Source organism: Petromyzon marinus, unplaced genomic scaffold (genome assembly GCF_048934315.1).
Source record: "Petromyzon marinus isolate PM22_M1 ecotype Great Lakes invasive population unplaced genomic scaffold, UKy_Petmar_22M1.pri1.0 PM_G_Scaffold_47, whole genome shotgun sequence".
In the NCBI taxonomy this organism is placed as follows: Eukaryota; Metazoa; Chordata; class Hyperoartia; order Petromyzontiformes; family Petromyzontidae; genus Petromyzon; species Petromyzon marinus.
The window spans coordinates 1,213,371-1,240,140 of record NW_027422999.1 but is presented as its reverse complement, the minus strand read 5'-3'; the positions used below and the strand labels follow the sequence as shown (position 1 = coordinate 1,240,140).

Below are 26,770 nucleotides of genomic sequence, written 5' to 3'. Positions count from 1 at the left end.
GTGTTGCTATGAGTGACGTTACTACAGTCAATGTTGCTATGAGTGAAGTTACTACAGTCAGTGTTGCTATGAGTGAAGTTACTACAGTCAGTGTTGCTATGAGTGAAGTTACTACAGTCAGTGTGGCTATGAGTGAAGTTACTACACTCAGTGTGGCTATGAGTGAAGTTACTACAGTCAGTGTTGCTATGAGTGAAGTTACTACAGTCAGTGTTGCTATGAGTGAAGTTACGACAGTCAGTGTTGCTATGAGTGAAGTTACTACAGTCAGTGTTGCTATGAGTGAAGTTACTACAGTCAGTGTTGCTATGAGTGAAGTTACTACAGTCAGTGTGGCTATGAGTGAAGTTACTACAGTCAGTGTTGCTATGAGTGAAGTTACTACAGTCAGTGTTGCTATAAGTGAAGTTACTACAGTCAGTGTTGCTATGAGTGAAGTTACTACAGTCAGTGTGGCAATGAGTGAAGTTACTCCAGTCAGTGTTGCTATGAGTGAAGTTACTACAGTCAGTGTTGCTATGAGTCAAGTTACTACAGACAGTGTTGCTATGAGTGAAGTTACTACACTCAGTGTTGCTATGAGTGAAGTTACTACACTCAGTGTTGCTATGAGTGAAGTTACTACAGTCAGTATTGGTAGGAGTGGAATTACTCCAGACAGTGATGCTATGAGTGAAGTCGCTCCAGTCAGTGTTGGTAGGAGTGGAATTACTCCAGTTAGTGGTGCTATCAGCAGAGTTATTATTGTAATTGTTGGAGTTATTTGAGTACGATGGTGGTGAGATGTAAACTACCTCGCCTTGTATGTAGGAGGTTGTGGGTTCGATCCCGACCCTGACTGACGCCTTGTGTATATTTTGTTGCTCTCCCCATGGTCGCGTGGATTTTTCTCCGGGTCCTCCAGTTTCCCCCCCCTCCATATTTAATTGGCGGCTTTTGAATGTGCACGCGAAGATAAGCCACTCCATTGGGCGATCACTTGTGGTCACGTCGCTGCTGAAAGAGACCTATATAGCTCGGTGGGGCCTTACGCTGTCAAAATAAATATAGATTATAGTTTTAATAGTTTACTTTATGGCCGGGAGGGATGACGTATGATGTTCGAGACTCACGAGGGAGTGGAGGGAGCGGTGTTAGCCTTTTGAGCGAACACGCCCAAGAAGACAACCACAGCCGAGGTGGGAACCGTGGCACGTGCGTCACTTCTGTGTACAGTACGCGTGTTGAAATTCTTTCGCACCCTACTTAGCCAACCCGTGCTAATCAGAGGTGCAGTGTTGATTCGATGGGTAGTGTCAGTCTGCGGGCAGTGTGTATGCATGTTCAACTTCTTTCGCACCCTACGTAGCCAACCCGTGTTAATCAAAGGTGCAGTGTTGATTCGATGGGTAGTGTCAGTCTGCGGGCAGTGTGCATGCATGTTCAACTTCTTTCGCACCCTACGTAGCCAACCCGTGCTAATCAGAGGTGCAGTGTTGATTCGATGGGTAGTGTCAGTCTGCGGGCAGTGTGTATGCATGTTCAACTTCTTTCGCACCCTATGTAGCCAACCCGTGCTAATCGGAGGTGCAGTGTTGATTCGATGGGTAGTGTCAGTCTGCGGGCAGTGTGTATGCATGTTCAACTTCTTTCGCACCCTACGTAGCCAACCCGTGCCAATCGGAGTATGTGGGCTAAGGCCAACGAACCGAACACAAAAAGCGGTTCTCAAAAAATTGAGTTTGCGATCTTGATGATTTGAAATTTGCACGGCTCCAGTGGCTTCTTAACATCGGAAGGAAGAGCGTGCCAGACGGCCGCAGAAGCCGCCCCTGAAAGCGCGCGATGCGATGATCACCGCCGTCTTTGTTCGATGGCGCGCCAAAGGCGAGGATGAGCGGAGTTTGCGTGTGATGGTTTACGCTCCTCGACGAGTGAAGTTGCTCCGGTCGGTGTTGAGAGATCGGCAAGGTAGTGCGCGGTTCACTTGTGGCAAGCGCCTTGCGTGTAAGTGAAATGAGTGCGTTCGTCGCCCACCGTGCTAATCGGAGGTGCCGGTACCAGATGGATGGTGACTTCGCAGGTCCTCGCGAGGTGGTGATGGTTTGGGGGGGGAGGGCCTTCATCCGGCAATGGATAGGTCGTGAATGATGACGGCGATGATGTTTTATGAAACTTTAAATCTTCCCGAATAACGTTTGATCGTTAACTTTTGAAACGAGTCTCCGTCACGTGAAAAGAATGGTTCTTGCTGACTCAAGAGTTGAAAATGACCACGCCATTATGAACCGAATAACTTATTTTTTTAAAACGTGACAACTCTGCCGCACAACTTTATTCCTAATAGTTTTTACCTCGTTTGAGATGAGTAACAGATGTATTATAGCCGGTACAAAAATAATATACTGTAAGTAGAATTTTATCAGGGCAAGTTATACTTCTCGAACATGTATTAAGGAAACAAGAGAGTTAATGTAGACATGGCACATAGGCTGAAGTGGCCCATAGACTTACATCACCCATAATGTCACCCATGGACCAACGTCGCCCATGGACCAACGTCGCCCATGGACCAACGTTGCCCATGGACCAACGTTGCCCATGCACAAATGTCGCCCCATAGACTGTCAAGTTCTTGAGTAATATCATGGACGGAGCTAAGTGGAAGGAAGGCCACGATCGCCGGCGTCTTTGAGGAAGCCCATGGCTCGAAGAGAGGCATTGTGGGGAAAAAAGAAGCTTGGCACAAAAACGTGGGCACAGCATAGCGCCGCTCGAAGTTCACGTTTGTTATGGTCCAGGTTAAACCTGAATTGTGCTCGGTTGTAAATGTTGTGGGTTTTACTCTCCCAACACAACCGGTTAGTGCTGAACTAGTAACGAATTGGCCACGTTTTGTTAACGTGACAACCCCCTTACTGATTGGCTGTGTCGGGTGGTGGCGGGTTTAACGACACATTTATATTTACGCGATCTCACCCAAAATAATATAAGCCTCTTATTATGGAAATGACAATGTTGCGAAACTCCCTTCACGTGCGTGTGCCTATTTTTACTTATTTTCGGACCGCACGTAGCTAACCCTGCTAAATCGGAGGTGCGACATCGACATTCCATGCCGCAGAGGAGCTTGTGGACTAATGTCATCTGTCCCCCGTGCTCATGGACTCTTCCTTGTGGGGTTGCTGCTGCAGTCTGTGATACAATTTCGGCTGTGAGTGACTCTATGACTTCCTGTCTGACCGAGCAACTTCCTGATGGCCCTGAATGACTCGGCTCTGTGGATAGCTCACCACCTCCAAATAATCTGCTCTATTTAAGACCGGGAGCAAGCGAGGGCTTTACCATTCTGGCGAATTTCCCGATGATGCTGGATGTAATTACCAGCGAAACATCGTACTCAAACTGTAAATGCTGTGGGTTCACTCTTTAACACACCGGTGGGCTAAAGTAGTGAACTATTTGTCTTTTCTCAACGTGACACTTTTTTTGCTGATTGGCCATGTCGGGTGGTGGAGGGTTACGACACATTTATAAATAAAGCGATCGAACCCAAAAACCTTTGTTATTAGGAAGGTATTTGTATGTTTATTTATTCAAAATGTATACAACACAACACCTAAAAGCAAGAATGTGCGAAGATAAGATGTTTTAAATAATGATGATTAGTGATCAGGCGTTTTTGAAAATCCGGTGACTCCTTCCCCCACGAAGCCACGGGACAGTCGATGATCGACTGTAGTCCACGACGTTTCTGGCAGTTCCCTTTCTTCAGAGCACGTCATCTTTTGTGTCAAGGCCACCCGTGTTATTGACGAGTGTGATGTAAAAAAAACCTGATTTATTAACTGTGAAGAGTCGCTGTGTTTGTGCTGTGTATGTGTACGCTGTGTCTGTGTACGCTGTGTCTGTGTACGCTGTGTCTGTGTACGCTGTGTCTGTGTCTGCGCTGTGCATGTGTACGCTGTGCCTGTGTACGCTGTGTCTGTGTACGCTGTGTCTGTGTACGCTGTGTCTGTGCTGTGCATGTGTACGCTGTGTCTGTGTACGCTGTGTCTGTGTACGCTGTGTCTGTGTACGCTGTGCATGTGTACGCTGTGTCTGTGTACGCTGTGTCTGTGTACGCTGTGTCTGTGTACGCTGTGTCTGTGTACGCTGTGTCTGTGCTGTGCCCGAGTGCGCTGTGTCTGCGCTGTGTGTGTGCCACACGGATGCCGACCTGCGTGACGAGGTAGGACGGTTTGCGGCAGGAGGAGGCAGAGGAAGGGACCCACGGCAGGGCCCTTGGCTACGCTCGGTGGCCACTGCGTTCTCCTACGCAGCGCCCAGGGTGGTGAGGAGGGCGGTGAGGAGGGCGGTGAGGGTGGTGAGGAGGGTGGGGAGGAGGGTGGCGAGGAGGGCGGTGAGGAGGGTGGCGGGGGTGGTGAGGGGAGAGCAGCGGAGGGAGATGGGTACCGTGCCGGCGCTGGTGCTGGTGCTGGGAGCGCTGCGCGTGGCCGCCGAGGGGCCGCTGGTGCCCCGAGTCAGCTTCTCCTACGAAGGTGAGTGCTGGCTGCTGCTGCGGTGGTGGTGGTGGCGGCGATGGTCGGTGCGATGGGTTTTGTGCGATAACGGTGTGGGTCGTGGTGCGATGGGGTGGGTGTTGCGACGGTGGCGGGTGTGATGGAGGACGATTCGATAGCAGCCGCAGCGGCGGAGGATGCGGCGATGGTCTAGGCTGCGATGGCGGTGGGCGTGACGGTGGTGGTTTTAAGTCGCACCGGCTCGCCCTCCTCGCCACGCTGTTCCCTGTCCTGCGGCGCACTACACGGGCGGTTGGATTGCCGGGTAGAAGTGGCGGTGGAAGGGGGAGAGCTTCTTATGGAGCTGAATGAGATTGCCTGTTGCTTTTTTTGCCTGTTGCTTTTTTGCCCGCTGTGCAGGTCAGATCGTTTTGTAAAGTTTAAATGTCCGAGCGAATGTTTTTGGCGTTTTTCGCTCATCCTCGTACCAGCCTGAGGGTTTACTCAAGTCCTCAGCGGAATAACAAAAAACCCGTTTTTAACAAAATCAAATTCTTTCCCTTGCGCTGCCTCCGCCCTGGAATTCCTCCCTCCTGTCATCTCCCGCCTCTTCCCAAACTCGCGCGAGAATAAATAAGTCGCGCGATGCCACCGTTCTCTCCGCAGGCACGGCATTCCCGTCGTCGCTCGCTCTCTCGCTGCCTGTTCAACCCCCCCCTCCCCCGGTGGTGTGGGGGGGGGTGCTGGCGGGGAGGAGACGGAGTGATGATAGTAACAATTGTGACGATAGTAACAATTGTGACGATAGTAACAATCGTGACGATAGTAACAATCGTGACGATAGTAACAATCGTGACGATAGTGACAATCGTGACGATAGTGACAATCGTGATGATAGTGACAATCGTGACGATAGTGACAATCGTGACGATAGTAACGATCGTGACGATAGTAACGATCGTGACGATAGTAACGATCGTGACGATAGTGACAATTGTGACGATAGTAACAATTGTGACGATAGTAACAATCGTGACGATAGTAACAATTGTGACGATAGTAACAATTGTGACGATGGTAACAATTGTGGTAACAATTGTGACGATGGTAACAATTGTGACGATGGTAACAATTGTGACGATAGTAACAATTGTGACGATAGTAACAATTGTGACGATAGTAACGATTGTGACGATAGTAACGATTGTGACGATAGTAACGATTGTGACGATAGTAACGATTGTGACGATAGTGACGATTGTGACGATAGTGACAATTGTGACGATAGTGACAATTGTGACGATAGTAACAATTGTGACGATAGTAACAATTGTGACGATAGTAACAATTGTGACGATAGTAACAATTGTGACGATAGTAACAGTTGTGACGATAGTAACAGTTGTGACGATAGTAACAGTTGTGTGACGATAGTAACAATTGTGACGATAGTAACAATTGTGATCACGGTGGGAGGTGTTGTTAACACGGCGCCGTGATGCCAGCGGAACGAACGGTGGAAATTTCGCCTCCGATGATTATCTCTCAGCAGCAGCAGCGGCGGCCCATCAGAGATTACCCCCCCCCCCGTGTGTAGCCTGAACACACTGTCGGGGCAAGTGCCGTTGGTGAGTAGCGGGACCCGTGAAGGCCGTGGGCACGGTGGTACACGAGGGCGTGGGTGGCCAGCACCAACGCCCGGCCGCCTTTGTCTCCCCCACTGTACCCATTTGAGGCCGAGTCGACCTAGGGGAGGCCCAGGAACCGCTTTGGATAATTGCGTCGCTGGTGTCGAGCGTGAGCGTGAATGGAACTTGGCTCGCCGGTTTAGCGGCGGAGCGAGCTGACTGCAACGACGACCGCTCTCCGCAGCGCCCGCTTCGCCCCCCGCATTTACATGACGCCCGCTTGTGAATATCGATAACCCCGCGGTGGGGGGGGGGGGGGGGGGTTCGGAACGCACGCCCCCTCCCCTCTCCCCCCGCTTGAGTTCACGCGGCCCACGGGCGGCGGTGTGCCGCGCCGTCCGCGAATTCGCGACCCGTTCGTTGCGGCCCGGCGGCCACGTGAGGCCGACTGCGACGCAGCGGCGCGCAGGCAAATTTTTTTTTTTCCCCACCGGCGATCCGCCGCTGCCGGCACTAATCGGGTACTAGAGGGGCGGGGGGGACGGACATACGTTCGAGCTGGGGAAACGGCGCCGCATGCAAATGATTTCGCACCATCGGTTACTTCTGTCATTGCAAGGGCCTCACCCCACCCCCGCCCCGCTCCCTCCCCCCACCCCTTCAGAGTTGGCGCGGGAGGCGGCGATGAGTTTCCGCGCCGTGCCCAACGCGTCGGCGCTGCTGCTGGTGCCGCAGCGCTCGGCGCTCTACGTGGGCGCGCGCGACGCCATCCTCGCCCTGGACGCCCGCAACGTCTCCCGCGAGCTCCACCCCGCCGTGAGTGAGGGGGGGGGACCCCGCCAGCGGCCGGGGGGACCCCCTAGCCGGGGCACCCGGGGCGTGGGGGCACCCGGGGGACGTGGATCTGGCGGGGACGCCACTAGCCGGGGGACCGAAGGGCACCCGGGGGACAGGGACCCGGAGAGATCTGGGGAATGTGTGGATGGGGATCCGGGGGTGACAGGGGACCGCCGTAGCCAGGGGGACCTCCGTAGAGAACGGGGACCTCCGGAGAGACGGAACCCCGACGCTCGTGACCCAGGGACTCGGTGACTTACAGGTCCTGAGACTCGCGACCTCGGGCCGGCCCGTGAATCCTGACCCCGTGACCTCTGACGCCGCGACCTCGGGTTCACGCGGGTGACCTCCCCGCATATAACCTTCGTCTCTTTGAGGCGTCTGTTGAAGGCTCGGGCGGCGTGAACGGCCGTGGGCTTCCCTCGACATCGTGACGCCTCGTGTTGAGTAGCGTTGTTGTTGTTGTTCCCAGAGTTCTGTGTTTGTGTCTGTGAACGCCTGTGCTTGTCAAGCCGTCTGCTTGACCATCGGTATGACTGCGTTGTGCGTCTGTTCGGTCGCCCCGTCTGCGTGTCCGTCTCTCGAGCGCTCATATCTGGCCGTGACCCTCTTGCCTCTGTGTCTGTTTGCCTCTCTCTCTCTCATCAGCTCTCCTGGAAGGCTGACAGCCAAATGAAGATGTGTCAGTCGAAGAGGAACAGCCAGGTACTGTAAACTAATGCACGCTTTTCTTAAATATAGCTATTTTATTCAGATGCAGCCTGGCTATCACAAATGATAGCTCAATGAAGTGGCTTATCACGTGGAAATAATTGATAGCAGCCAAATACTCTTGAACACGTTTCTAAATGCGGAGGGAAAAACCGGAGGACCCGGAGAAAAATCCACGCGACCACGAGGAGGGACGCCGTAAACTCCGAATACAGAACGGGCGTCAGGGTCGGGATCGAACCCACGGCCTCCTGCGCACCGGGCGAGGTAGTTAACATCTCCCAGCCACCGTGGCGCCGCAATCCTTTTACATCCACGGGGGAGGCGGCGGTGGCATTGCGACCGTGTGGATTCCATAATCGCTGCGGGGGGACCCCGGTGTGTCCGTTAGGGTCTCGTGGGCGGGTGCGAATGGGGGGCCGCGTTGTGAGCATGAGGGGTGGCCCGGTGCGAGCGTGAGGCACGCCCTGTGCCGCAGAGGGAGTGCTTCAACTTCGTGCGGGTGCTGCACCGACTCGACGGCACGCGGCTGTACGCGTGCGGCACCGGCGCCTTTCAGCCCAAGTGCGCCTACATCGTGAGCGGTGCCGCCCCCACCCCCCCCCGCCCTCCGCCGCCACCGCCACGCGCCAGGGGGGGGTGGGGACGCGTGCGTGGGTGTTCCCGAGCGTGCGCGGTTCGATTCCCTCTCACCGGTGACGGTCGTCCGAACCGGTCTCGGGCCTCCGCTCGGGTGGCTCGGCCTCAAACGAGCACCCGGCGTGGCGGCGTGCGGTAAAACATCGTCACTGGGGAGACAAAGGCGGCCGGGTGTGGTGCTGGCCACCCACCCCCCCCCACTCGTGTGCCACGCCGGCCTTCTAAGGTGCTCGTGAACAGCACTTGTCCCAAAAGTCTGTTGAGGCTACACGGTGGGGGATCTTTGTGTTTTTCTTCTTTGGTTCTTTTGGTAAAGTCACGTAGAATGAGAATAAAATAATAAATTGATAAAATAAAATAACACAATAATATTCTCACGACGTTTCAGCCACAACACAAGCGGCCTTCATCAGGTGAAGGGACGAGACTGTCTGGTAGGACAGCGCTGGAGTGAAAAAAACACGTTCAGATCACGACCTTTAAGCTGTGTGAGAGGAAACAAAGCGCCTTGACAAAGGAATTAGCATATAATTTAGCATTGAAATGGCTGAGTGAATAGCTTGTGACTGGTCACAGAAATGGCTATGTTAAAAGTTAAAGCATACACATCCGCAGAGGCACCCCTTGACAAAGGAATTAGCATAGAATTTAGCATTGAAATAGCTAAGTTAAAGCATACACATCCGCAGAGGCACCCCTTGACAAAGGAATTAGCATAGAATTTAGCATTGAAATAGCTGAGTGGTTAGCTTGTAACTGGTCACAGAAATAGCTATGTTAAAGTCAGAGCATACACATTCACCGAGGCACTTAGTACAAATCAAACAGGAGAATTTAGCATTGAAATAACTAGGCGAATTTAGCATTGAAATAACTGAGTGATTAGCTAGTGACTGGTCACAGAAATGGCTATGTTGAAGTCAAGGCCTACACATCTGAGCTATTCACAGTACTATATAGTGAACCAATAAAAAACTAAAATATAAATTACCTTAATGTTATCAATAAACTCTATATTCTCCAATCAGCTAAGCTACCAACAATAAGTCGTTATTAATCACAATGCTATATGGCGAAAAAATGGGTGGATTCTTACCCTCAACTTTAGCAACACGGATAGCTACGGGCCCTGTTCAGACGGACGAGTTCATCCATGGTCGGAACAGAGGAGGGGGAGAGAGACAGCTGCGAGGCGCTATTATACTCCATGTTGTAAACCATACCATTAACCGTGGTGTGAGAGGTATTAAGAGGCAATGCTGGCGAAAGAGCTGCGGTCTGAAGGTCATCGTAAAAATACAATTAATTAAGAACAGAAATGATTTAAAACATCTTTCCAGTGGTTACTAAGCCAGAATCCATCTTCTCGGTTGAAATTGTCTCTGTGCTTGTATATGTGAATGGCCTCATGAACGAATCTCTCATGGTAGCCGGTTGGTTTGCAAAGAACCTCCGTCTTGGAGAAGTCAATGTCATGTGAGCCCACTGAATTATAACAGTGATCTGCCATGGCAGAGGAGTTCGTCCTACCGTGTTTCAAGTCTGCTTTATGTTCGCGGATGCGGTCCGAGATATGTCGTTTGGTTTCTCCAATGTAGCTACTACCACAGAGGCACTTTAGTTTGTAAACGCCCGGGTACTGTATATCTGGAACAGCATCTTTTACAGATGGAACTAAATCACGGATTTTATGTACTGTGTTGAATCGGACCTGGATCTTGTGTTTATTCAGGATTTTGGAGATCTTTTTAGTGACCCCTGCAATGTAGGGTAAGGTGATGGTTTTGAGTGGCTCCACAAGAGGATCCTTCTTCATGACTGGAGTGATGGCTTTGCGGATTGTGTAGTCGGAGTAACCATTAGCCCTGAGAGCCTGGTGTACGTGCTTGAGTTCACTGGTAATGTGTTCCTGGTCGGAAATGCATTGGGCTCTATGGTATAGAGTCTTGATGAGGGAGTTCTTCTGGGATTGATGGTGGTGGGAATCCAGTTTCAAGTAAGCATCTGTATGGGTAGCTTTCCTGTAGACAGAGTGGCTCATTGAACCATCATGTCTCCTTTTAATTAAGACATCCAAAAAGGGTAGTTTGCCATCTTTTTCGACCTCCATGGTAAATCTGATGGCTGGGTGTATGGAATTGATGTGGTCGCGGAATTGGTCTAGAGCAGGCTGGCCATGTGGCCAGATGACAAAGGTGTCATCAACGTACCTCTTCCATAAGGTCGGGCGTAGAGTGGCAGTCTGGATGGCGTCAGTTTCAAATTTTTCCATGAATACGTTGGCTACAACCGGAGATAGGGGGGAGCCCATTGGGGTGCCCTTAGTTTGTTTGTAGAAAGTTCCATTCCAGGTGAAGTATGTGTTGGTTAAGCAATGTCTCACCAGGGGGGGTACATCAGTATGCAGCCCTTGATGAACCAGGTCTTCAATGATAGCGATGGCGTCAGGTACCGGGACTTTGGTGAACAAGGACACCACATCAAAACTGACAAGCAGGTCGTCTGGGGACAGGGAAATGCCTTTGATTGTCGATAGCAGGTGAGTAGAATTGAGTACCGCAGAGGTGTTTTTTCCAGTGAAAGGTCGCAGTATATCAGCAAGAAAACGTGCCAGTTTGTAGGTGGGGGAGTTGATAGTAGAGACGATGGGACGAAGGGGTGTATCTTCTTTGTGTATCTTTGGAAGGCCATATAATCTTGGTGGTCTGGCAGCAGAGGGTTTCAACGAGAACTGTTTGATCTTATCAATTAATGCTGTTGAATCAGAGATGATTTTGTTCGTTTTGGTGACCAGGCTGTTGGTGGGATCTCTTTTTATTTTTGTATAGCTGCCATCGTTGAGTAGTTCTTGAATTTTGTTGTTATATTCTGTTTTGTCCATGATGACAGTGGCATTGCCCTTGTCGGCTGAGAGGACGACAATATCATCCCTCTTTTTTAATTGAGATAATTCAAAACGTTCGTCTTTGCTGATGTTGCTGGGTGGCAACTTAGCGTTTTTGAGGGTTGCAGCGATTGAATTATCTCAATTAAAAAAGAGGGATGATATTGTCGTCCTCTCAGCCAACAAGGGCAATGCCACTGTCATCATGGACAAAACAGAATATAACAACAAAATTCAAGAACTACTCAACGATGGCAGCTATACAAAAATAAAAAGAGATCCCACCAACAGCCTGGTCACCAAAACGAACAAAATCATCTCTGATTCAACAGCATTAATTGATGAGATCAAACAGTTCTCGTTGAAACCCTCTGCTGCCAGACCACCAAGATTATATGGCCTTCCAAAGATACACAAAGAAGATACACCCCTTCGTCCCATCGTCTCTACTATCAACTCCCCCACCTACAAACTGGCACGTTTTCTTGCTGATATACTGCGACCTTTCACTGGAAAAAACACCTCTGCGGTACTAAATTCTACTCACCTGGTATCGACAATCAAAGGCATTTCCCTGTCCCCAGACGACCTGCTTGTCAGTTTTGATGTGGTGTCCTTGTTCACCAAAGTCCCGGTACCTGACACCATCGCTATCATTGAACACCTGGTTCATCAAGGACTGCATACTGATGTACCGCCCCTGGTGAGACATTGCTTAACCAACACATACTTCACCTGGAATGGAACTTTCTACAAACAAACTGAGGGCACCCCAATGGGCTCCCCCCTATCTCCGGTTGTAGCCAACGTATTCATGGAAAAATTTGAAACTGACGCCATCCAGACTGCCACTCTATGCCCGACCTTATGGCCACATGGCCAGCCTGCTCTAGACCAATTCCGCGAACACATCAATTCCATACACCCAGCCATCAGATTTACCATGGAGGTCGAAAAAGATGGCAGACTACCCTTTTTGGATGTCTTAATTAAAAGGAGACATGATGGTTCAATGAGCCACTCTGTCTACAGGAAAGCTACCCATACAGATGCTTACTTGAAACCGGATTCCCACCACCATCCATCCCAGAAGAACTCCCTCATCAAGACTCTATACCATAGAGCCCAATGCATTTCCGACCAGGAACACATTACCAGTGAACTCAAGCACGTACACCAGGCTCTCAGGGCTAATGGTTACTCCGACTACACAATCCGCAAAGCCATCACTCCAGTCATGAAGAAGGATCCTCTTGTGGAGCCACTCAAAACCATCACCTTACCCTACATTGCAGGGGTCACTAAAAAGATCTCCAAAATCCTGAATAAACACAAGATCCAGGTCCGATTCAACACAGTACATAAAATCCGTGATTTAGTTATATCTGTAAAAGATGCTGTTCCAGACATACAGTACCCGGGCGTTTACAAACTAAAGTGCCTCTGTGGTAGTAGCTACATTGGAGAAACCAAACGACATATCTCGGACCGCATCCGCGAACATAAAGCAGACTTGAAACACGGTAGAACGAACTCCTCTGCTGTGGCAGATCACTGTTATAATTCAGTGGGCTCACATGACATTGACTTCTCCAAGACGGAGGTTCTTTGCAAACCAACCGGCTACCATGAGAGATTCGTTCATGAGGCCATTCACATATACAAGCACAGAGACAATTTCAACCGAGAAGATGGATTCTGGCTTAGTAATCGTTGGAAAGATGTTTTGAACCATTTCTGTTCTTAATTAATTGTATTTTACGATGACCTTCAGACCGCAGCTCTTTCGCCAGCATTGACTCTTAATACCTCTCACACCACGGTTAATGGTATGGTTTACAACATGGAGTATAATAGCGCCTCGCAGCTGTCTCTCTCCCCCTCCTCTGTTCCGACCATGGATGAACTCGTCCGTCTGAACGGGGCCCGTAGCTATCCGTGTTGCTAAAGTTGAGGGTTAGAATCCACCGATTTTTTCGCCATATAGCATTGTGATATATAACGACTTATTGTTGGTAGCTTAGCTGATTGGAGAATATAGAGTTTATTGATAACATTAAGCTAATTTATATTTTAGTTTTTTATTGGTTCACTATATAGTACTGTGAATAGCTCAGATATGTAGGCCTTGACTTCAACATAGCCATTTCTGTGACCAGTCACTAGCTAATCACTCAGTTATTTCAATGCTAAATTCGCCTAGTTATTTCAATGCTAAATTCTCCTGTTTGATTTGTACTAAGTGCCTCGGTGAATGTGTATGCTCTGACTTTAACATAGCTATTTCTGTGACCAGTTACAAGCTAACCACTCAGCTATTTCAATGCTAAATTCTATGCTAATTCCTTTGTCAAGGGGTGCCTCTGCGGATGTGTGTGCTTTAACTTAGCTATTTCAATGCTAAATTCTATGCTAATTCCTTCGTCAAGGGGTGCCTCTGCGGATGTGTATGCTTTAACTTTTAACATAGCCATTTCTGTGACCAGTCACAAGCTAATCACTCAGCCATTTCAATGCTAAATTATATGCTAATTCCTTTGTCAAGGCGCTTTGTTTCCTCTCACACAGCTTAAAGGTCGTGATCTGAACGTGGCTTTTTCACTCCAGCGCTGTCCTACCAGACAGTCTCGTCCCTTCACCTGATGAAGGCCGCTTGTGTTGTGGCCGAAACGTCGTGAGAATATTATTGTGTTATTTTATTTAATCAATTTATTATTTTATTCTCATTCTACGTGACTTTACCGAAAGAGCCAAAGAAGATGAATCATTGCAGTCACGAAAGCTTTAAATTGAAAAAATCTTTGTGTTTATTGGTGGAGCAGTCGTGCAGTGGTTAGCGCATCGCATTATGAACACACACCTTGGGGTGTTGTAGTGTTTCTGCATTGGCTTGTGTGGGTGAATATTACCGTGTCTGTTGAACTTCTTTTGCACCGCACGTAGCCAACCGTGCTAATCGGAGGTGTGGGGGAAGGACAACAAACTAAACACATAAAACTGTTCTAAAAAAAAGAGTTTTCAATCTAGATGATTTAAAAGTGCACGTTAGTGCTTTGTTGTGTGTTGATGGGTGCCGGTGTGCGTTCTGGCACGAGTTCACGCGTGCTGGCGTGACCTGTGGCTGTGACCCCGTGCGACCCCCCCCCTCCGTGCGACCCCGCGTGTAGAACGTGACCGACTTCTCGTTTGTGAAAAATCATGGAGGGACCGTGATGGAGGAGAACGGCAGGGGCAAGTGCCCCTTTGACCCCGAGCAGAGGCACACCTCGCTGATGACCGGTGCGTGTCCATCGCAGCTCCCACACTGCCCTCCGCTCACCCACGCCACACCACACACCTCGCTTCACCACACGCACGCTCTGCATTTACCCGCACGCCACACTAAAGATCCCACGCACACACCGCTCTATGCACCCACGCACACACCGCTGTACGCATCGCGCATCCTACACCCACCCGCCACACCCACCCACCGCATCCTACGCACCCTCTGCATCACCTCACCCCGCGCGAGTCATCGCGGCCGTCCCGTCGACCTCCCGGCTGAGTTGGCTGCAGGGAGACAGCGCGGCAGTGCGGGGAACCACAGCGGAGAGGTATCGCGGCGATCTCGCGGTTGGAGAGCTCCGTGCGTCGCCGCATTCGGGGGCCGCGTCTCGCGTCTCCGTTCTCGGCTGCGCCGTCCGGTGCCGCGCAGCGCCGGCGAATTCGTTCGTTTTTATCATCGGGCGCACGCCTGCCGAAACCCTCCATGGAAAACTCAACATTCCCCACGTGAAAAAAAGTCTCCCCCATCCCCCCGTCTCTAATCTTTAATCGAGCGTCGACGCCGGTGGAAGCGTAACGCTCGACGGAGAGCGACGGCCGTGACGGTGACGGCGGCATCGCGTCCCCTCCCTCTGCAGGAGGAGAGCTCTACTCGGGCACGCGCAGCAACTACCTGGGCACCGAGTCGGTGGTGCAGCGGAGCCCTAGCAGCATGTCCAGCGAGCTGTCGAGCAGCTGGCTGTACAGTGAGTTCGCCCCCCCCCCTTCTCTCTCCCCCCACCACCCCCCGCCAATTTGTGTAGAAATTCAAATCCGCAGACTTTTGCGCGTGGGCCGCGCCGTGACTGCACGCCGTCAACGCCGCTCCCCGCGACGCCGGCCGCAGGGAACGGCGAACACGCGGCGGTTGCTGTCCCGACGGATGTCGATTATTTCTCCGCGTGATAAATTATTATTATTGATTATATTAATCGGCGGGGGGGGAGGGGCAGAGGGGCCGGGATTGACAAACATCGGACTGACTCTTTATTACAATTTTACGCCTGTGATTTTTGCCCCTTCGAGTCGGCCTACGCTCAGCCGCTGCGATAACTAAAACGCAGTAGAATCCATGATAATGACTGGCAGGACGGCCGTTGATAATTTAAAATAGCGGATAATAAAAAATTTAGAACCATTTTCCACGGATCTCTATGCTAAAAAAAGCACTAATACAGCAAAACCTTGAATTGTGAGTAACTTGGCCTTGCAAGTGTTTTGCAAGACTAGCAGAAATTTTAACAAAATATTAATTTGATAAACGAGCGAGGGTCTCGCAACACGAGCGGTGTACGTGTAGACGCTTTGTACTGCCGAGCGTCACGCGATCGCAACCGACGTACGAGTGCTTTGACGTACGAGTGCTTTGACGTACGAGTGCTTTGACGTACGAGTGCTTTGGATTACAAACACGTTTCCGGAACGAATTGTGCTCGCAATCCCAAGGTTTTACTCTTTTGGGGTATAAATTATGTTTAAGTTAAGAAAATTGAGGGCGATCACATGGAGAACATATTTTTTGGTTTAAGCACCTAAAAACAAGTGTATCAATGTGCACTTGTTTTTAGGTGCGCGCGGTTAATCCGCAAATCGGATAAACCGCCCGCGGATGATCGAGAGTCGACTGCACGTGCACGCACGACGACGTTGTCGGCGTTGTTGTTGTATGTTGTCGGTGTTGTTGTCATTGTTGATGTTGTCGACGTTGTTGGTGTTGTTATTGACGTTGTTGGTGTTGTTGTCGGCGTTGTTGTTGACGTTATTGGTGTTGTTGTTGGCGTTGCCATTGGCGTTGTTGTTGACGTTATTGGTGTTGTTGTCGGCGTTGTTGTTGTTGTCGGTGTTGTTGTCATTGTTGATGTTGTCGACGTTGTTGGTGTTGTTATTGACGTTGTTGACGTCGGCGTTGTTGTTGTTGGCGTTGTTGTTGGCGTTGTTGTTGACGTTATTGGTGTTGTTGTTGGCGTTGTTGTTGGCGTTGTTGTTGGCGTTGTTGTTGGCGTTGTTGACGTTATTGGTGTTGTTGTTGGCGTTGTTGTTGGCGTTGTTGTTGGCGTTGTTGTTGTTGTCGGCGTTGTTGTTGACGTTGTTGTTGGTGTCTTGGCCGCGCAGACCCGACGTTCGTGGCGTCGGAGTTTGTGAACGAGAGCGAGTCGCGGGAGCAGGACAACAAGGTCTACTTCTTCTTCTCGGAGACGGCCGTGGAGTTCGACTTCTACTCCAGGGTGGTGGTGCCGAGGGTCGCGCGCGTCTGCACGGTGAGGAGGCGTCGGGGCGGGGCGGGGGGGTACGAAGAGAGGGAGAGACGCGGGTGTGCTGACCCCCGCGGCACGACGGGGGGCAGGAGGGTGGCAGCGCGGCGGTCGCCGCCGGCGCCTCGCGGCCGGAGGAGGGGGCCTGGGGGTCAATTCCAGAACTCGGGCGACTCTCCGGGTGGAGTTTTGCGCGTTCCCACGGCAACGTAGGTGACGCACGCATGAAGCCGTCCCGGGCCTCCCCGGTGCGGTCGCGTGTAAAGCGTCGGCGCCACGCGCGGTTACCGGTCGTCCGCCCCGCCTCGTGCGCCGTGGCCGTGCACCACGGGGGGGGGGGGGGGGGGGTCGCTCGCTTACGGCGCTTGCCCGCGGCACTTGCCCGTGCGAAGGACGAGCTGGGGAACGTCGTCGTCCCGCGTTCCCCAGGGTGACACGGGCGGCCTGAAGAAGCTGGAGAGGAAGTGGACGACGTTCCTCAAGTCGCGGCTCGACTGCTCGCTGGGAGGGACGGCGTTCGCCGGACTCCGGCACGTCGCGTCGACCCGCGGCCTCCGTGGCCGGCCCGGCACCGTGTTCTACGCCCTCTACACGGACCGCTGGTGCGCGACTCGCCCTCCGCCCCACGCCCCGCGGGTACCGACGCGCGGTCGCCGCGGGCTCTGACGCGCGGTCGCCGCGGGCGTCCTTGCAGGGGTGGGGGCGCCGTCTCGGCCGTCTGCTCGTACCGCGTGGACGAGGTGCGGCGCGTCTTCTCCGGACGCTTCAAGCACCGGGGAGGGGCCGACCGGCGGTGGGCCCCCTACGCGGGGGCCCTGCCCGCACAACGGCCCGGAGACGTGAGTACCGGCAGTGCGCGCCACGGTAGACTCCACGGTACACGTCACTGTACACGTCACTGTACACGTCACGGTACACGTCACGGCACACGTCACTGTACACGTCACGGCACACGTCACGGCACACGTGACTTTACTCGTGACTGTACACGTCACGGTACACTCCACGGTACACGTCACTGTACATGTCACGGTACACGTCACTATACACGTCACGGTACACGTCACGGTACACGTCACTGTACACGTCACGGCACACGTGACTGTACTCGTGACTGTACACGTGACTGTACTCGTAACTGTAGACGTGGCTGTACACGTCACTGTGCACGTCACGGTACACGTCACGGTGCACGTCACGGTACACGTGACTGTACACGTCACGGTACACGTCACTATACACGTCACAGCACACGTCACGGCACACGTGACTGTACACGTCACGGTACACGTCACGGTACACGTCATGGTACACGTCACGGTACACGTCACAGTACACGTGACTGTACTCGTGACTGTACACGTGACTGTACTCGTAACTGTAGACGTGGCTGTACACGTGACTGTACACGTCACTGTACACGCGGCGCTCGCTGTGCACGCGGTGTGGACTCCAGCACTCTCTAGGACACGCGGCCCTCCGCTCCCCCCCACCCCCCCTCGCAGTGTCCCCTGGGCTGGGACTCGCAGACGCTGCCCTCCGAGACGCTCACCTTCGTCTCCGACCACCCCCTGATGGACGAGGCGGTGAAGGCCGAGGGGGGCCGGCCCTGGCTGCTGGTGCCGGGAGTGGCCTACAACCGGCTGCTGGTGGTCGACATTGCGGCGCTGGACGGCAAGAGCTGGAGGACGCTGCTGCTGGGCACAGGTGGGGGGGCCCCAACACACAGAGACCCCCAACGCACGCAGACCCCCAACACACAGAGACCCCCAACGCACGCAGACCCCCAACGCACGGAGACCCCCAACGCACGCAGACCCCCAACGCACGGAGACCCCCAACACACAGAGACCCCCAACACACGGAGACCCCCAACACACGCAGACCCCCAACACACGGAGACCCCCAACACACGGAGACCGCCAACACACGCAGACCCCCAACGCACGCAGACCCCCAACACACAGAGACCCCCACACACAGAGACCCCCAACACACGCAGACCCCCAACACACAGAGACCCCCAACACACGGAGACCCCCAACACACAGAGACTCCCAACACACGGAGACCCCCAACACACAGAGACCCCCACACACGCAGACCCCAACACACAGAGACCCCCAACACACGCAGACCCCCAACACACGCAGACCCCCAACACACAGAGACCCCCAACACACGCAGACCCCCAACACACGCAGACCCCCAACAAACAGAGACCCCCAACACACAGAGACCCCCAACACACGCAGACCCCCAACACACGCAGACCCCCAACACACAGAGACCACCAATACACAGAGACCCCCACACACAGAGACCCCCAACACACAGAGACCCCCAACACACAGAGACCCCCAACACACGGAGACCCCCAACACACAGAGACCCCCACACACAGAGACCCCCAACACACAGAGACCCCCAATACACAGAGACCCCCAACACACGGAGACCCCCAACACACGGAGACCCCCAACGCACGCAGACCCCCAACACACAGAGACCACCAATACACAGAGACCCCCACACACAGAGACCCCCAACACACAGAGACCCCCAACACACAGAGACCCCCAACACACGGAGACCCCCAACACACAGAGACCCCCACACACAGAGACCCCCAACACACAGAGACCCCCAATACACAGAGACCCCCAACACACGGAGACCCCCAACACACGGAGACGCCCAACGCACGCAGACCCCCAACACACAGAGACCCCCAACACACGGAGACCCCCAACACACGGAGACCCCCAACACATGCAGACCCCCAACAAACAGAGACCCCAACACACAGACACCCCCAACACACAGAGACCCCGAACACACGCAGACTCCCAACACACGGAGACCCCCAACAAACAGAGACCCCCAACACACGCAGACCCCCACACACAGAGACCCCCAACACACGCAGACCCCCAACACACGGAGACCCCCAATACACGGATACCCCCAACACACGTAGACCCCCAACACACAGAGACCCCCCACACACAGAGACCCCCAACACACGGAGACCCCCAACGCACGCAGACCCCCAACACACAGAGACCCCCCACACACAGAGACCCCCAACACACAGAGACCCCCAACGCACGCAGACCCCCAACACACAGAGACCCCCAACACACGGAGACCCCAACACACAGAGACCCCCAACACACAGAGACCCCCAACACACGGAGACCCCCAACACACAGAGACCCCAACACACGCAGACCCCCAACAAACAGAGACTCCCAACACACGGAGACCCCCAACACACGCAGACCCCCAACAAACAGAGACCCCCACACACAGAGACCCCCAATACACAGAGACCCCCAACACACAGAGACCCCCACACACATAGACCCCTACACACGGAGACCCCCAACACACGCAGACCCCCAACACACGGAGACCCCCAACACACGCAGACCCCCAACACACAGAGACCCCCACACACAGAGACCCCCAATACACAGAGACCCCCAACACACAGAGACCCCCACACACAGAGACCTCCAACACACGCAGACCCCAACACACATAGACCCCTACACACGGAGACCCCCAACACACGCAGACCCCCAACACACGGAGACCCCCAACACACGGAGACTCCCAACACACAGAGACCCCCAAGACACGGAGACCCCCAACACACAGAGACCCCCAACACACAGATACCCCCAACACACAGAGACCCCCAACACACGCAGACCCCCAACACACGGAGACCCCCAACACACAGAGACCCCCAACACACGCAGACCCCAACAAACGGAGACCCCCAACACACGCAGACCCCCAACACACGCAGACCCCCAACACACAGAGACCCCCAACACACGGAGACCCCCAACACACAGAGACCCCCAACACACGCAGACCCCCAACACACGCAGACCCCCAACACACGGAGACCCCCAACACACGGAGACCCCCAACACACAGAGACCCCAACACACGCAGACCCCCAACACACGGAGACCCCCAACACACGCAGACCCCCAACACACGCAGACCCCCAACACACAGAGACCCCCAACACACCCAGACTCCCAACACACGCAGACCCCCAGTACACGGAGACCCCCAACACATGGAGACCCCCAACACACAGAGACCCCAACACACGCAGACCCCCAACACACGGAGACCCCCAACACACGGAGACCCCCAACACACAGAGACCCCCAACACACAGAGACCCCCAACACACGCAGAGCCCCACACACAGAGACCCCCAACACACAGAGACCCCCAACACACGCAGAGCCCCACACACAGAGACCCCCAACACACAGAAACCCCCAACACACAGAGACCCCCAACACACAGAGACCCCCAACACACCCCTGAATTCCCAGTGTTGGGCCCCGGCCCCTGAATGGGTGCGTGTGTCTGTGCCGTGTCTCGGCCGCCCCCCCAGACGCGGGCGCGCTGCACCGCACCGTGCTGCCGGAGTCGCGCGGAGATCCTCACCTGGTGGAGGAGCTGCAGGCGCTGGGGCAGCAGGAGCCGGTGCTGTCCATGGTGCTGACCCACGACCAGGTGACCCCTCCTAGTGCGGTGCACTCACAACTCACAACTAGTGCGGTGCACTCACAACTCACAACTAGTGCCGTGTACTCACAACTCACAACTAGTGCGGTGCACTCACAACTCACAACTAGTGCGGTGCACTCACAACTCACAACTAGTGCGGTGCACTCACAACTCACAACTAGTGTGGTGCACTCACAACTCACAACTAGTGTGGTGCACTCACAACTCACAACTAGTGCGGTGTACTCACAACTCACAACTAGTGTGGTGCACTCACAACTCACAACTAGTGTGGTGCACTCACAACTCACAACTAGTGTGGTGCACTCACAACTCACAACTAGTGCGGTGCACTCACAACTCACAACTAGTGTGGTGCACTCACAACTCACCCACTAGTGTGGTGCACTCACAACTCACAACTCACCCACTAGTGTGGTGCACTCACAACTCACAACTAGTGCGGTGCACTCACAACTCACCCACTAGTGCAGTGCACTCACAACTCACAACTCACCCACTGGAGCGGTGCAACTCGCTACTAGTCTCAAGTACTCGCCACTACTGTGGCGGGCTCGCTAGCTCTGTCCGCCGACTGGTGGCGTTTATTGGCGTGGCCGAGCCTGACCGCAAGCTCGCGTGCGGTGCGTGTGCGGTCCTGTGCGCCGTGCGGCGTGTACGTGCGGTGTGTACGTGCGATGTGTACATGCGGTGTGTACGTGCGGCGTGTACGTGCGGCGTGTACGTGCGGTGTGTACGTGAGACGTGTACGTGAGACGTGTACGTGCGGTGTGTACGTGCGGCGTGTACGTGCGGCGTGTACGTGCGGCGTGTACGTGAGACGTGTACGTGCGGCGTGTACGTGCGGTGTGTACGTGCGGTGTGTACGTGAGACGTGTACGTGCGGCGTGTACGTGAGACGTGTACGTGCGGCGTGTACGTGCGGCGTGTACGTGCGGCGCAGACCTCGGTGGTCGTGGCCGGCCCCTCGGGGGTGGTGCAGCTGCCCGTGTGCCGCTGTGGCCGCTACCGCGCGTGCTGGGACTGCGTACTGGCGCGGGATCCCTGCTGCGCCTGGGACCCCCAGCGGAGGCTGTGCAGGCGTCACGGCGGGGAGACCGGCGCCGGGTGAGCGGGGCGGCAATCGCACAAAGACAAAGACACCCCCCCCCCCCCCCCGTAGCCTTCGCAAACTGTTAGCGAGAACTTCGCACGAGGAGGTGGGCCGCCAGCACTACACCGACGGTGACGATGTTTACACATCACACCGGGTACTCATTTGAGGCCGAGTCGACCTAGGGGAGGCCCAGGACCGGTTATAATAATCGTCACTGGGTGTTGGCCGTGAGCGGGAATCGAACCCGGGTCGCCGGGCTCGTAGCGCAGTGTAGCGCTGACCGCTGCACCGCCGCTCCCCCATCCCCCTCCCCTGTGTGCCCCCCCCCCCACCCGCCCCACAGGTCGTGGTTGCAGGACGTGAGCGGTGGTGACGCGACGACGCTCTGCTCCGCTCACCCGCCAGGTCGGTGCTCACCGCGCCGCACTCCGCTGTCTCTCCCTCCCCGTGTCTCCACTGTTTCTCCCTCCCCGTGTCTCCACTGTTTCTTCCTCCCCGTGTCTCTCCCTCCCCGTGTCTCTCCCTCCCCGTGTCTCCGCTGTCTCTCCCTCCCCATGTCTCTCCCTCCCCGTGTCTCTCCCTCCCCGTGTCTCTCCCTCCCCGTGTCTCCGCTGTCTCTCCCTCCCCATGTCTGTCCCTCCCCGTGTCTCCGCTGTCTCTCCCTCCCCGTGTCTCCACTGTCTCTCCTTCCGCATGTCTCTCCCTCCCCGTGTCTCTCCCTCCCCGTGTCTCTCCCTCCCCGTGTCTCCGCTGTCTCTCCCTCCCCGTGTCTCTCCCTCCCCGTGTCTCTCCCTCCCCGTGTCTCTGCTGTCTCTCCCTCCCCGTGTCTCTCCCTCCCCGTGTCTCTCCCTCCCCGTGTCTCTGCTGTCTCTCCCCCCCCATATCTGTCCCTCCCCGTGTCTCCGCTGTCTCTCCCTCCCCGTGTCTCCACTGTCTCTCCTTCCGCATGTCTCTCCCTCCCCGTGTCTCTCCCTCCCCGTGTCTCTCCCTCCCCGTGTCTCCGCTGTCTCTCCCTCCCCGTGTCTCTCCCTCCCCGTGTCTCTCCCTCCCCGTGTCTCCGCTGTCTCTCCCTCCCCATGTCTCTCCCTCCCCGTGTCTCTCCCTCCCCATGTCTCTCCCTCCCCGTGTCTCCGCTGTCTCTCCCTCCCCATGTCTGTCCCTCCCCGTGTCTCCGCTGTCTCTCCCTCCCCGTGTCTCCACTGTCTCTCCTTCCGCATGTCTCTCCCTCCCCGTGTCTCTCCCTCCCCGTGTCTCTCCCTCCCCGTGTCTCCGCTGTCTCTCCCTCCCCGTGTCTCTCCCTCCCCGTGTCTCTCCCTCCCCGTGTCTCTGCTGTCTCTCCCTCCCCGTGTCTCTCCCTCCCCGTGTCTCTCCCTCCCCGTGTCTCCGCTGTCTCTCCCTCCCCATGTCTCTCCCTCCCCGTGTCTCCGCTGTCTCTCCCTCCCCATGTCTCTCCCTCCCCATGTCTCTCCCTCCCCGTGTCTCCACTGTTTCTTCCTTCCCGTGTCTCCACTGTCTCTCCTTCCGCATGTCTCTCCCTCCCCGTGTCTCTCCCTCCCCGTGTCTCCGCTGTCTCTCTCTCCCCATGTCTCTCCCTCCCCATGTCTCTCCCTCCCCGTGTCTCTCCCTCCCCGTGTCTCCGCTGTCTCTCCCTCCCCGTGTCTCCGCTGTCTCTCCCTCCCCATGTCTCTCCCTCCCCGTGTCTCCGCTGTCTCTGCCTCCCCATGTCTCTCCCTCCCCATATCTCTCCCTCCATGTGTCTCCGCTGTCTCTCCCTCCCCGTGTCTCCGCTGTCCCGTCCTCACCGTCGTCTCCGCCGCCCCCGCGTCGCGTGCAGACGTGGTGGCCGTCCGCGTGGCGCTGGCGCCGCTGCTGCTGCTGCCCTGCTCCCCCCCCTCCCGCCTGGCTCGCCTCTCCTGGGAGCGAGACTCCGGCCCGGCCCCGGGGCAGCCGCTGCCCCGGGCGGGCCTGCTGCTCCGCCAGGGCGCCCCCCCGGCCCCCTGGGATCTCACGGGCACGTACCTGTGCTGGGCCGAGGAGGACGGCCACCGGCGCCTTGTCGCCGGCTATACCGTCCAGCTTCCGGGCTCTTCCTCCTCCTCGTCGTCGTCGTCGTCGACCGCCTCCTCCTCCGTAACCGAGCGGAAGTCAAACGGGCGGCAGGCGAGGCCGGACCCAACGACGGGCACCGCGGCCACGTCAGAGTCGGCGCACGGCGTGCCCGGCAAAGACGCCTCCGCGTCCGATTCCCCGCCGGGGTTCGGCCCGGGGTTTTTGGTCGGGCTGCTGGCGACGCTGGTGCTGGCGGCGGCGGCGGTCGCCGCGAAGAGGCGCTTCTTCCCAAACGCCGCCTTCCCGTGCTTGCCCGGCGCGGACGACGTCGCCGACGCGCCGCCGGCGACGCCCTGAGGGCTCCCTCGTCACGAGGGGCGGTGGGGACCCTTCGGAGATCTCTCGCCGAGGGGAGACGCGGACGCCGAAGCGCAAGGTGGGGGGGGGGGGGGCGGGGGGGGGGGGGCGGACGGGGACTGCGATGTTCTCGCGAGCCGGAGAAGTTGGAGTGAGACGTAGAAATTCCATGGTGGTTTGAAGGTGCCTGGTTAAACTCAACCGGCTTGAAAGGATCGACAGAGACCGTACGGCGACTGTGTGATGGCTGGGTTGTGAAGGCGAGTGGGGGGGGGGGGGCGAGTGGGGGTGTGGGTTGGACGATGTGATGGCGGGGATCAGCAGGTCCTGCGGGGGGCAGCTGGGGGGCTGGTGGGTCTCACCTTGCGCGGCATTGGCCGCCACCTCCGTGTGCTTCTGCAGGCCGAGCTGCAGCGAGTTGTTCGGCTCATCCAAGTGCTCGAGGCACCGTTTGGTGTCCTGCACGCGCACGCAGAGTGCCTCCGTATGGCTCGCGCAGTCCGTTGGGGCAAGCGCTGTGAAGCGTAGGGGGCGATGTTTACACACCGCACCGTTTGACGCCGAGTCGACCTAGGGGAGGCCCAGAACCGGTTCAGATAATGGTCACTGGTGTTGGCTGCTAGCATTAGCCCTCCACCTGAACGGGTGAGAGGCTGAACCAGGTGAGAGCCTGAACCCCGTTGAGAGCCTGAAATGATGATAGCTTGACCAGGTGAGGGGCTGAACCAGCTAAGAGTCTAAATGAGAGCCTTAATGGGTGAGAGGCTGAACCAGGTGAGAGGCTGAACCAGGTGAGAGTCTGAATGAGAGCCTTAATGGGTGAGAGCCTGAACCAGGTAACGGCCTGAACCAGGTGAGAGCCTGAATGAGAGCCTTAATGGGTGAGAGGCTGAACCAGGTGAGAGGCTGAACCAGGTGAGAGGCTGAATGAGAGCCTGAAATGATGATAGCTTGACCAGGTAACGGCCTGAACCAGGTGAGAGTCTGAATGAGAGCCTTAATGGGTGAGAGCCTGAACCAGGTAACGGCCTGAACCAGGTGAGAGTCTGAATGAGAGCCTTAATGGGTGAGAGGCTGAACCAGGTGAGAGGCTGAACCAGGTGAGAGTCTGAATGAGAGCCTTAATGGGTGAGAGGCTGAACCAGGTGAGAGGCTGAACCAGGTGAGAGTCTGAATGAGAGCCTTAATGGGTGAGAGCCTGAACCAGGTAACGGCCTGAACCAGGTGAGAGCCTGAATGAGAGCCTTAATGGGAGAGAGGCTGAACCAGGTGAGAGGCTGAACCAGGTGAGAGACTGAACCAGGTGAGAGGCTGAACCAGGTGAGAGCCTGAACCAGGTGAGAGGCTGAACCAGGTGAGAGCCTGAACCAGGTGAGAGAGCCTTGAGCTGCTTCTTGGAGGTGCACGGCGGTGTCTGTGATGCCGCTGTCGGTGCAGCCACGGAGGCGCTCCGGTCCAGCCAGGCCGGTCGTGGTCACGGCCGCGCGCTGGCCCCGTGATGACGGCCCCACGCCGCGGGAACAGCGCGACTCGCAAGCCACGGGGATTATTATGAATGGGGCCACCATCCCCACCCACCCGCTACCCCCGGGTGTCCTCACCGGGCTGTTGAGCTTGAGAGCGAGCTTGATGTCATTGACGAGCTTCTGTACCTTGGCATCGGCTCGCGGCTCTGGGGACGCGCAACGGCGGCGGGCCGTGAACGCGCGACGCGCACAACGCGTCTGACAGCCGCTCCAACCACAACCCTTCACTACAACCGCAACATCCACAACCACCGCCAACAGCTACAACTTACACCACATCCGCAACCGCCACCTCATCCGCAAACGCCACCGCATCCACAAACACAACGTCCAGTACATCAACAGCAGCTCCATCGAGTACAACCATAAGCACCACAACATCCACCACAACCACCACTACATCCACAACAACTGCAACATCCACAACCACCACCA

The 26,770-nt window shown here is 55.4% G+C and overlaps 2 protein-coding genes across 2 annotated transcripts in view; one reads left to right on the top strand and one right to left on the bottom strand.

The window, feature by feature from the left end:
- The window catches only part of LOC142917354 (uncharacterized), a 661,949-nt gene that overhangs the window by 115,368 nt on the left and 519,811 nt on the right, over positions 1-26,770 (bottom strand). The window lies entirely within an intron of this gene.
- LOC142917344 (semaphorin-4D-like) lies at positions 4,426-24,809 on the top strand. The gene is made up of 14 exons (XM_076061979.1): positions 4,426-4,520; positions 6,774-6,925; positions 7,595-7,651; positions 8,136-8,234; positions 14,348-14,459; positions 15,086-15,193; positions 16,599-16,744; positions 17,168-17,370; positions 17,433-17,577; positions 18,244-18,445; positions 21,171-21,292; positions 22,251-22,414; positions 22,747-22,808; positions 24,178-24,809. The coding sequence occupies exons 1-14, from the start codon at positions 4,427-4,429 to the stop codon at positions 24,807-24,809; spliced, it is 2,298 nt and encodes a 765-aa protein (XP_075918094.1). The 5' UTR covers position 4,426.